Below are 11,644 nucleotides of genomic sequence, written 5' to 3'. Positions count from 1 at the left end.
GATGGGTCCATAGTCATAATGCCTCTCTGAATAGCAGTGCTGATTTAGGATCAGGTTTGACTTTTAGATAAATGGACAGGAAGGACCTGATCAGCATTCATACTCGGACGCTTTATGGGCCCTGGTCAGTCAGTCAGTCAGCCAGCCAGTCAGCCAGTCAGTCAGCCAGTCAGTCAGTCAGTCAGTCAGTCAGTCAGCCAGCCAGTCAGTCAGCCAGTCAGTCAGTCAGTCAGCCAGCCAGTCAGTCAGCCAGCCAGCCAGTCAGTCAGCCAGTCAGTCAGTCAGCCAGCCAGTCAGTCAGTCAGCCAGTCAGCCAGCCAGTCAGTCAGCCAGTCAGACTTAACATGGTCCACACACATCCGCACAGTCGTAAAGATGGCATGGCACCTCTTCAGTGTGCGGCGTTATGGTCTGAGCACTGACAGGCTGACCCCCCACCCCTGACAGGCTGCCCCCACCCCTTCAAACTCTGCAGCAATGCTGGCAGCACTCATACGTCTATTTCCCAAAGACAACCTCTGGATATGACGCTGAGCACGTGCACTTAAACTTCTTTGGTCGACCATGGCGACGCCTGTTCTGAGTGGAATTATAGCTCCACATTGATCTGGTACTTCCTGTATATAGCTCCGCATTGATCTGGTACGTCCTGTATATAGCTCCACATTGATCTCGTACTTCCTGTATATAGCTCCACATTGATCTGGTACTTCCTGTATATAGCTCCACATTGATCTGGTACTTCCTGTATATAGCTCCGCATTGATCTGGTACTTCCAGGCGCTGTCAGAGTATCAGTTCCTCACATTCTGCTGGTTGTCCTGACATGTTGTGTAGTATTGGAGAGATGTCTAGGAGAGGGGGGAGAGGAGGAGAGGAGAGGGGGGAGAGGAGAGGAGAGGGGGGGAGAGGAGAGGGGGAGAGGAGAGGAGAGGAGAGGGGGAGAGGAGAGGGGGGAGAGGAGGAGAGGAGAGGGAGGAGAGGAGAGGAGAGGGGGGAGAGGAGAGGAGAGGGGGGAGAGGAGAGGGGGGAGAGGAGAGGGAAGAGGGGGGATAGAGGGGAGAGGAGAGGAGGAGAGGGGGGAGAGGAGGAGAGGGGGGGAGAGGAGAGGGTAGAGGGGGGATAGAGGGGAGAGGAGAGGGGGGGGAGAGGAGAGGGGGGGATAGGGGGGAGAGGAGGGGGAGAGTGGGGAGGAGCACTGGGTTGGTTATTTGGGTGTTAACCACCCTGGGTCTCTGAGCAAAGCCCTCCTACCTGCCTGCCTAACCTACCACTAGACTACACTACATCTGTCTGTGTAGAGGAGCACCCCTCCTGCCTGCCTGCCTGACCTACCACTAGACTACACTACATCTGTCTGTGTAGAGGAGCACCCCTCCTGCCTGCCTGCCTAACCTACCACTAGACTACACTACATCTGTCTGTGTAGAGGAGCACCCCTCCTACCTGCCTGCCTAACCTACCACTAGACTACACTACATCTGTCTGTGTAGAGGAGCCCAACTGAACAAACTAATTTCTCTCTCTTCCTCTCCCTCCCTCCCTCTACAACCCCCCCTTCTCTCTCTCTCCCCTTCTAACTGATTTAGAGGGGTCACCACCCGTCCCCCCCGGCCACCACCCGTCCCCCGGCCACCACCCGTCCCCCCCGGCCACCACCCGTCCCCCCCGGCCACCACCCGTCCCCCCCGCGGCCACCACCCGTCCCCCCCGGGCCACCACCCACCCGTCCCCCCGGCCACCACCCGTCCCACGAGGCCACCACCCGTCCCCCCCGGCCACCACCCGTCCCCCCCCGGCCACCACCCGTCCCCTCCCGGCCACCACCCGTCCCCCCGGCCACCACCCACCCACCCACTGTAATTGACCAGTTAACAGGCAGATATTAATTTGTCCTCCATTGTTACAAATGTAATAGTCAGTGTGGATTTGATGAAAAAATAAATAGCTTTCTCTCTCTGTCACTGTTGAAGAGGCCTACACTCACAGACCACCAGACCTCCAATATGAGTCTGTTTCTGAGGTCGAACACAGACCTACAATATGAGTCTGGGGGGGGGGGGGACAGACGTCTTCCTAACGCAGTAGAGGGGGGCGTGTGTTAACAGACGTCTTCCTAACGCAGTAGAGGGGGGCGTGTGTTAACAGACGTCTTCCTAACGCAGTAGAGGGGGGCGTGTGCAGTAGAGGGGGCGTGTGCAGTAGAGGGGGCGTGTGCAGTAGAGGGGGCGTGTGCAGTAGAGGGGGCGTGTGTAGTAGAGGGGGCGTGTGCAGTAGAGGGGGGCGTGTGCAGTAGAGGGGGGCGTGTGCAGTAGAGGGGGCGTGTGCAGTAGAGGGGGCGTGTGTTTCTCTAAGGTGTTGTTCTGTCTCGGGGTTTGATTTGACTATACATCATCATTCATGACCATGCACACACCAAGCTATCACTCCCCCGATGCTCCTAACTTAGAGACAGAGGGTGTGTGTGTGAGACTGAGTGTGTGTTGTATGATTGAGTGTGTGTGTGAGATTGTGTGAGATTGTGTGTGAGATTGAGTGTGTGTGTGTGTATGTGTGTGTGTGTTTGATTGAGTGTGTGTTGTATGATTGTGTGTGTGATTGAGTGTGTGTCGAAGCTATCGCTCCTCTTCACGCCCCCCAACACCCAGACAGAGACACTCAGAGCTGTATTTGACTCACTGCTGTGAACAGAGACACATCTGAAGGCATTGAAATCCCTGTTTTAATGTGGACAGAAATGTGAGATGTGAGTAAAGCTGATATTGGTTGACGTGACGTACGGACATGTCTTTACTCTGCCAGTGTGGAGAAGTTCAACACGTTTCTCTGACTGTATTGTTTTCACTGTGACTGTATTGTTTTCTCTGTGACTGTATTGTTTTCTCTGTGACTGTATTGTTTTCTCTGTGACTGTATCGTTTTCTCTGTGACTGTATTGTTTTCTCTGTGACTGTATCGTTTTCTCTGTGACTGTATCGTTTTCTCTGTGACTGTATTGTTTTCTCTGTGACTGTATCGTTTTCTCTGTGACTGTATCGTTTTCTCTGTGACTGTATCGTTTTCTCTGTGACTGTATTGTTTTCTCTGTGACTGTATGGTTTCTAGATGTGGTCACACGGCCTACTCCTACCCTACTCTGAATACGTATAATTGCAGTCAAGCAGTGATGTTTCTATATTCTAGACATCTACAGGCTCGTTAGGACGAGAGAAGACGGGAACCAAACAACTGATGATCCTGCTGTTGGAGAATATATTGCATCATATAGGCATTTATTGTAAAAACATGTCTACTTGGGAGAGAAAATAATTGGCTTCGTTGCGACAATTGTCATAACACCCCTCAATATCACTTGGCAGAACACACCCCCCCATTGCAAGAGAAATAACATATCTGGCAGTGTTTTTAAGTGGATATGATATAGAGAGACTTCTCAAATGAAGAAATCTCTAAGAGCAGCCAGATGTATGAGGTTTTCCAGCAGCTCGTAACTTCCTGACACGGGGAATAAGATCGTGTTTTCATCAAGAAAGCAAAAAAAAGACGTGTGTTCCTCTGCAAGAATCGTTTTCTTCTTCTTGTATTATTGACTTCATTTCATGACCTAGGGGGCATCACCTGACCCCTCCTGACCCAGATGACTCATCCCTCATGACCTAGGGGCATCACCTGACCCCTCCTGACCCAGATCACTCATCCCTCATGACCTAGGGGGCATCACCTGACCCGTCCTGACCCAGATCACTCATCCCTCATGACCTAGGGGGCATCACCTGACCCGTCCTGACCCAGATCACTCATCCCTCATGACCTAGGGGGCATCACCTGACCCGTCCTGACCCAGATGACTCATCCCTCATGACCTAGGGGCATCACCTGACCCGTCCTGACCCAGATCACTCATCCCTCATGACCTAGGGGGCATCACCTGACCCGTCCTGACCCAATTCACTCATCCCTCATGACCTAGGGGGCATCACCTGACCCGTCCTGACCCAGATCACTCATCCCTCATGACCTAGGGGGCATCACCTGACCCGTCCTGACCCAGATGACTCATCCCTCATGACCTAGGGGGCATCACCTGACCCGTCCTGACCCAGATCACTCATCCCTCATGGCCTAGGGGGCATCACCTGACCCCTCCTGACCCAGATCACTCATCCCTCATGACCTAGGGGGCATCACCTGACCCGTCCTGACCCAGATCACTCATCCCTCATGACCTAGGGGGCATCACCTGACCCGTCCTGACCCAGATCACTCATCCCTCATGACCTAGGGGGCATCACCTGACCCGTCCTGACCCAGATCACTCATCCCTCATGACCTAGGGGGCATCACCTGACCCGTCCTGACCCAGATCACTCATCCCTCATGACCTAGGGGGCATCACCTGACCCGTCCTGACCCAGATGACTCATCCCTCATGACCTAGGGGCATCACCTGACCCGTCCTGACCCAGATCACTCATCCCTCATGACCTAGGGGGCATCACCTGACCCGTCCTGACCCAATTCACTCATCCCTCATGACCTAGGGGGCATCACCTGACCCGTCCTGACCCAGATGACTCATCCCTCATGACCTAGGGGCATCACCTGACCCGTCCTGACCCAGATCACTCATCCCTCATGACCTAGGGGGCAGCACCTGACCCGTCCTGACCCAATTCACTCATCCCTCATGACCTAGGGGGCATCACCTGACCCGTCCTGACCCAGATCACTCATCCCTCATGACCTAGGGGGCATCACCTGACCCGTCCTGACCCAGATGACTCATCCCTCATGACCTAGGGGGCATCACCTGACCCGTCCTGACCCAGATCACTCATCCCTCATGGCCTAGGGGGCATCACCTGACCCCTCCTGACCCAGATCACTCATCCCTCATGACCTAGGGGGCATCACCTGACCCGTCCTGACCCAGATCACTCATCCCTCATGACCTAGGGGCCATCACCTGACCCGTCCTGACCCAGATCACTCATCCCTCATGACCTAGGGGGCATCACCTGACCCTTCCTGACCCAGATCCCTCATCCCTCATGACCTAGGGGCATCACCTGACCCGTCCTGACCCAGATGACTCATCCCTCATGACTTAGGGGCATCGCCTGACCCCTCCTGACCCAGATGACTCATCCCTCATGACCTAGGGGGCATCACCTGACCCGTCCTGACCCAGATCACTCATCCCTCATGACCTAGGGGCATCACCTGACCCGTCCTGACCCAGATCACTCATCCCTCATGACCTAGGGGGCATCACCTGACCCGTCCTGACCCAATTCACTCATCCCTCATGACCTAGGGGGCATCACCTGACCCGTCCTGACCCAGATCACTCATCCCTCATGACCTAGGGGGCATCACCTGACCCGTCCTGACCCAGATGACTCATCCCTCATGACCTAGGGGGCATCACCTGACCCGTCCTGACCCAGATCACTCATCCCTCATGGCCTAGGGGGCATCACCTGACCCCTCCTGACCCAGATCACTCATCCCTCATGACCTAGGGGGCATCACCTGACCCGTCCTGACCCAGATCACTCATCCCTCATGACCTAGGGGGCATCACCTGACCCGTCCTGACCCAGATCACTCATCCCTCATGACCTAGGGGGCATCACCTGACCCGTCCTGACCCAGATCACTCATCCCTCATGACCTAGGGGGCATCACCTGACCCGTCCTGACCCAGATGACTCATCCCTCATGACCTAGGGGCATCACCTGACCCGTCCTGACCCAGATCACTCATCCCTCATGACCTAGGGGGCATCACCTGACCCGTCCTGACCCAATTCACTCATCCCTCATGACCTAGGGGGCATCACCTGACCCGTCCTGACCCAGATCACTCATCCCTCATGACCTAGGGGGCATCACCTGACCCGTCCTGACCCAGATGACTCATCCCTCATGACCTAGGGGGCATCACCTGACCCGTCCTGACCCAGATCACTCATCCCTCATGGCCTAGGGGGCATCACCTGACCCCTCCTGACCCAGATCACTCATCCCTCATGACCTAGGGGGCATCACCTGACCCGTCCTGACCCAGATCACTCATCCCTCATGACCTAGGGGGCATCACCTGACCCGTCCTGACCCAGATCACTCATCCCTCATGACCTAGGGGGCATCACCTGACCCGTCCTGACCCAGATCACTCATCCCTCATGACCTAGGGGCATCACCTGACCCTTCCTGACCCAGATCACTCATCCCTCATGACCTAGGGGCATCACCTGACCCGTCCTGACCCAGATCACTCATCCCTCATGACCTAGGGGGCATCACCTGACCCGTCCTGACCCAGATCACTCATCCCTCATGACCTAGGGGCATCACCTGACCCTTCCTGACCCAGATCACTCATCCCTCATGACCTAGGGGCATCACCTGACCCGTCCTGACCCAGATCACTCATCCCTCATGACCTAGGGGGCATCACCTGACCCGTCCTGACCCAGATCACTCATCCCTCATGACCTAGGGGCATCACCTGACCCGTCCTGACCCAGATCACTCATCCCTCATGACCTAGGGGCATCACCTGACCCGTCCTGACCCAGATCACTCATCCCTCATGACCTAGGGGCATCACCTGACCCGTCCTGACCCAGATCACTCATCCCTCATGGCCTAGGGGCATCACCTGACCCTTCCTGACCCAGATCCCTCATCCCTCATGACCTAGGGGCATCACCTGACCCGTCCTGACCCAGATGACTCATCCCTCATGACTTAGGGGCATCGCCTGACCCCTCCTGACCCAGATGACTCATCCCTCATGACCTAGGGGGCATCACCTGACCCGTCCTGACCCAGATCACTCATCCCTCATGACCTAGGGGGCATCACCTGACCCGTCCTGACCCAGATCACTCATCCCTCATGACCTAGGGGGCATCACCTGACCCGTCCTGACCCAGATGACTCATCCCTCATGACCTAGGGGGCATCACCTGACCTGTCCTGACCCAGATGACTCATCTCTCATGACCTAGGGGGCATCACCTGACCCGTCCTGACCCAGATGACTCATCCCTAAACCTGACATGCTTGGTCTTGCAACTGCTGTCCCTGGCGGCCATGTTGGATCTGTGAGTCAAAGAGCCAGGCTGCTCAGTGAGTCAATCGGAGCCGGTATGGCCAACTGCTGTCCCGGGCGGCCATGTTGGATCTGTGAGTCAAAGAGCCAGGCTGCTCAGTGAGTCAGTCGGAGCCGGCATGGCCACTCAGTAGTGTTGTTGCAGGGAGAGATGTACAGAGCCGACCAAAGCCGTGGGAATAGGTCGTTTGGTTGAAAGTTGTGTTGGAGATGTTGGTTTAGGTTGTTGTTTATCAGATATATCCAGAACAGAGGAAGTGAAAATTGTACACAACTCTTCTTCTGCATTTCTGGCTGGTATACCAGGTGCCATTTTGGCTTTTTTCCTGATTGGCTGTTGGATGAGGCATGTAAATGAGTTGTTACTAGGCCACACGTGTTTTATCCCCTTTTTAAGCCTTTTTAGTTTTTAAACGTCAATGTAAATGTAATTCTCTCCAACCCTCACAACATATTTAACCATCGGTGTAGTGATGTAGAGCAGATGGTGTGGTCGGTGACGTGATGGCGTCCCTGGGTTAACGCCGCCCGTACTGTGTAATGTTATTGTTACAGTCACTGTTGCAACCTTCGCTCGGCTTTGGCCATGAACCGCAAAGGGCATCTGTGCTGGTTTTATCCTTTTATGTCCAAGTCGATTTGGCCAATCACGTGACCTGAAGGTTCAGACAGACAGTCCAGTCTATGACAGGGTGGACTCAGGGCTGTTGACAGGGTGGACTCAGGGCTGTTGACAGGGTGGACTCAGAGCTGTTGACAGGGTGGACTCAGGGCTGTTGACAGGGTGGACTCAGAGCTGTTGACAGGGTGGACTCAGGGCTGTTGACAGGGTGGACTCAGAGCTGTTGACAGGGTGGACTCAGGGCTGTTGACAGGGTGGACTCAGAGCTGTTGACAGGGTGGACTCAGGGCTGTTGACAGGGTGGACTCAGGGCTGTTGACAGGGTGGACTCAGGGCTGTTGACAGGGTGGACTCAGGGCTTTTGACAGGGTGGACTCAGGGCTGTTGACAGGGTGGACTCGGAGCTGTTGACAGGGTGGACTCGGAGCTGTTGACAGGGTGGACTCGGAGCTGTTGACAGGGTGGACTCGGAGCTGTTGACAGGGTGGACTCGGAGCTGTTGACAGGGTGGACTCGGAGCTGTTGACAGGGTGGACTCGGAGCTGTTGACAGGGTGGACTCGGAGCTGTTGACAGGGTGGACTCAGGGCTGTTGACAGGGTGGACTCAGGGCTGTTGACAGGGTGGACTCAGGGCTGTTGACAGGGTGGACTCAGGGCTGTTGACAGGGTGGACTCAGGGCTGTTGACAGGGTGGACTCAGAGCTGTTGACAGGGTGGACTCAGAGCTGTTGACAGGGTGGACTCAGGGCTGTTGACAGGGTGGACTCAGGGCTGTTGACAGGGTGGACTCAGGGCTGTTGACAGGGTGGACTCAGGGCTGTTGACAGGGTGGACTCGGGGCTGTTGACAGGGTGGACTCGGAGCTGTTGACAGGGTGGACTCGGAGCTGTTGACAGGGTGGACTCGGAGCTGTTGACAGGGTGGACTCGGAGCTGTTGACAGGGTGGACTCAGGGCTGTTGACAGGGTGGACTTTACATCAACCTGACTTCATTACGCCAACCTGACTCCATTACACCAACCTGACTCTATTACATCAACCTGACTCTATTACACCAACCTGACTCCATTACACCAACCTGACTCCATTACATCAACCTGACTCTATTACATCAACCTGACTCTATTACACCAACCTGACTCCATTACACCAACCTGACTCCATTACGTCAACCTGACTCCATTACGCCAACCTGACTCCATTACGCCAACCTGACTCCATTACATCAACCTGACTCCATTACATCAACCTGACTCCATTACACCAACCTGACTCCATTACGCCACCCTGACTCCATTACATCAACCTGACTCCATTACATCAACCTGACTCCATTACGTCGACCTGACTCCATTACATCAACCGGACTCCATTACATCAACCTGACTCCATTACGCCAACCTAACTCCATTACATTAACCTGACTCCATTACGCCAACCTGACTCCATTGCGTCAACCTGACTCCATTACGTCGACCTGACTCCATTACATCAACCTGACTCCATTACACCAACCTGACTCCATTACACCAACCTGACTCCATTACACCAACCTGACTCCATTACACCAACCTGACTCCATTACGTCGACCTGACTCCATTACATCAACCTGACTCCATTACACCAACCTGACTCCATTACGTCGACCTGACTCCATTACATCAACCTGACTCCATTACACCAACCTGACTCCATTACACCAACCTGACTCCATTACACCAACCTGACTCCATTACACCAACCTGACTCCATTACACCAACCTGACTCCATTACACCAACCTGACTCCATTACACCAACCTGACTCCATTACACCAACCTGACTCCATTACACCAACCTGACTCCAGTACACCAACCTGACTCTATTACATCAACCTGACTCTATTACATCAACCTGACTCTATTACACCAACCTGACTCCATTACACCAACCTGACTCTATTACGCCAACCTGACTCCATTACATCAACCGGACTCCATTACGTGGTAGAAAGCTGAGCTGCCCAGAAAATATCACATCTCTTGTCGGATCAGTCAATTGCTGATGAAAATGTTGTCTGTGGTATTCCAAAGGCCTGGTTGTTCTCTTCAGCTGTCGTTTTGGTATTTCAATAGAGGCACCCATCTCCTCTTCTCTTTCAACTATGCAGCAGTTGACCATGAGTTTTGACGACATTAAAGATCTAATGGAGAACAGGATTCATAAGACTCCTTGATTACTTTCAAGAGGTGTGTATTACTAAGCATCAGTTTGACCTTTGTCAAGTGTTAGGGAGGGAGAGACAGACACGGAGAGGGACACGGAGAGAGAGACACGGAGAGAGACACGGAGAGAGAGACACGGAGAGAGAGACACGGAGAGAGAGACACGGAGAGGGAGACACGGAGAGGGACACGGAGAGAGACACGGAGAGAGACACGGAGAGAGACACGGAGAGGGACACGGAGAGGGACACGGAGAGGGACACGGAGAGAGACACGGAGAGAGACACGGAGAGAGACACGGAGAGAGACACGGAGAGAGACACGGAGAGGGTAACGGAGAGAGACACGGAGAGAGACACGGAGACAGACAGGGAGAGAGGCACGGAGAGACAGGGAGAGGGAGAGGGACAGGGAGAGAGACAGGGAGAGGGACAGGGAGAGAGACACGGAGAGAGACACGGAGAGAGACACGGAGAGAGACAGGGAGAGAGACAGGGAGAGGGACAGGGAGAGGGACAGGGAGAGGGACAGGGAGAGGGACAGGGAGAGGGACAGGGAGAGAGACAGGGAGAGAGACAGGGAGAGAGACAGGGAGAGAGACAGGGAGAGAGACAGGGAGAGAGACAGGGAGAGAGACAGGGAGAGAGAGACAGACAGACAGACAGACAGCAGATAAAGTATTAGAGCACACTACATTCCATTGGAGCTCCGCTGACTAAAATGGAGTGTCAGGCAGAAATGGTCTCTGTGGAAACACTGGATGTGTCCCAAATGTCACCCTGGTTCCATAGGGCTCTGGTCAAAAGTAGGGCACTTCATAGGGAATAGGCTGCCATTAGGGACATATTTAGTGAATGCACCACAGCAATCTGTTATTGATCTGTGCTCAGCGTTGTTGGCTGTAGGCCAGGTTGTATTTAGGACAGGCTGGGGATGTGTCCCAGATGGCACCTTATTCTCTATGTAGTGCACTACTTTAGACCAGAGCCCAATATAGTGCACTACTTTAAACCAGAACCCTATTCCCTATATAGTGCACTACTTTAAACCAGAGCCCTATTCCCTATGTAGTGCACTACTTTAAACCAGAGCCCTATTCCCTATGTAGTTAACAGTGAAAGTGGCTAATTATATTAGCCATTATATTAGCCACTTCCACTGTAACATACCCGAAACAAAACGACACCAGATTTATTTAGTGTGCAAAACTAACTGTGCTAAGAGATGATCTTGTAGGCAGAGCACATTGGAGTAGGATTCTAATTGTATTGACTCGCAAGACTCATATTCTAATCTACACAGACCGGTGAGCCATAACCAATCAGAGCTGCAGTAGATCTATATGCAAATAGGCCATTGCCATATTTGGATCTGTGTCATTCACTTTGAACTGGACTGTGTTTAGGCTATGAGTGTAAAGTTGTCCATCCCTGCCCTAGCCACTATATAGGGAATAGGGTGCCATTTGGGAAAGAGCCCGTTTCTCCGTTCCCCTAGCCCCATCCAATCTCATAGAATGATTCACCCCCAACCTAGCATGGCTCAGTTTCTTGTAGATTGTTGTTGACACAGACATGAAACCACACAGCTAGCCTGGGAATCTGTTGTTGACAGACATGAAACCACACAGCTAGCCTGGGAATCTGCTTGTTCACAGACATGAAACCACACAGCTAGCCTGGGAATCTG

The 11,644-nt window shown here is 53.6% G+C and overlaps 3 protein-coding genes across 3 annotated transcripts in view; 2 read left to right on the top strand and 1 right to left on the bottom strand.

The window, feature by feature from the left end:
* Nucleotides 1–1,867, top strand: part of LOC139392985 (inner nuclear membrane protein Man1-like) — a 15,219-nt gene extending 13,352 nt beyond the window's left edge. Inside the window, exon 4 of the mRNA XM_071141292.1 lies at nucleotides 1,590–1,867. Within this exon, the coding sequence (XP_070997393.1) occupies nucleotides 1,590–1,867 (278 nt within the window). The remainder of the gene's footprint in view (nucleotides 1–1,589) is intronic.
* The window catches only part of LOC139392874 (beta-2-microglobulin-like), a 613,933-nt gene that overhangs the window by 185,213 nt on the left and 417,076 nt on the right, over nucleotides 1–11,644 (bottom strand). The gene's annotated exons all lie outside the window — the stretch shown is intronic.
* Nucleotides 2,651–11,644, top strand: part of LOC139392866 (ras-related protein Rap-1b-like) — a 73,847-nt gene continuing 64,853 nt past the window's right edge. Inside the window, exon 1 of the mRNA XM_071141181.1 lies at nucleotides 2,651–2,746. The gene's annotated coding sequence lies outside the window, so the exon portion shown is untranslated. The remainder of the gene's footprint in view (nucleotides 2,747–11,644) is intronic.

The sequence above is a fragment of the Oncorhynchus clarkii genome, chromosome 33, assembly GCF_045791955.1.
Source record: "Oncorhynchus clarkii lewisi isolate Uvic-CL-2024 chromosome 33, UVic_Ocla_1.0, whole genome shotgun sequence".
NCBI classification, from domain to species: Eukaryota; Metazoa; Chordata; class Actinopteri; order Salmoniformes; family Salmonidae; genus Oncorhynchus; species Oncorhynchus clarkii.
Note: the sequence above shows the minus strand (reverse complement) of the source record. Positions and strands in the feature narration are given on the sequence as shown.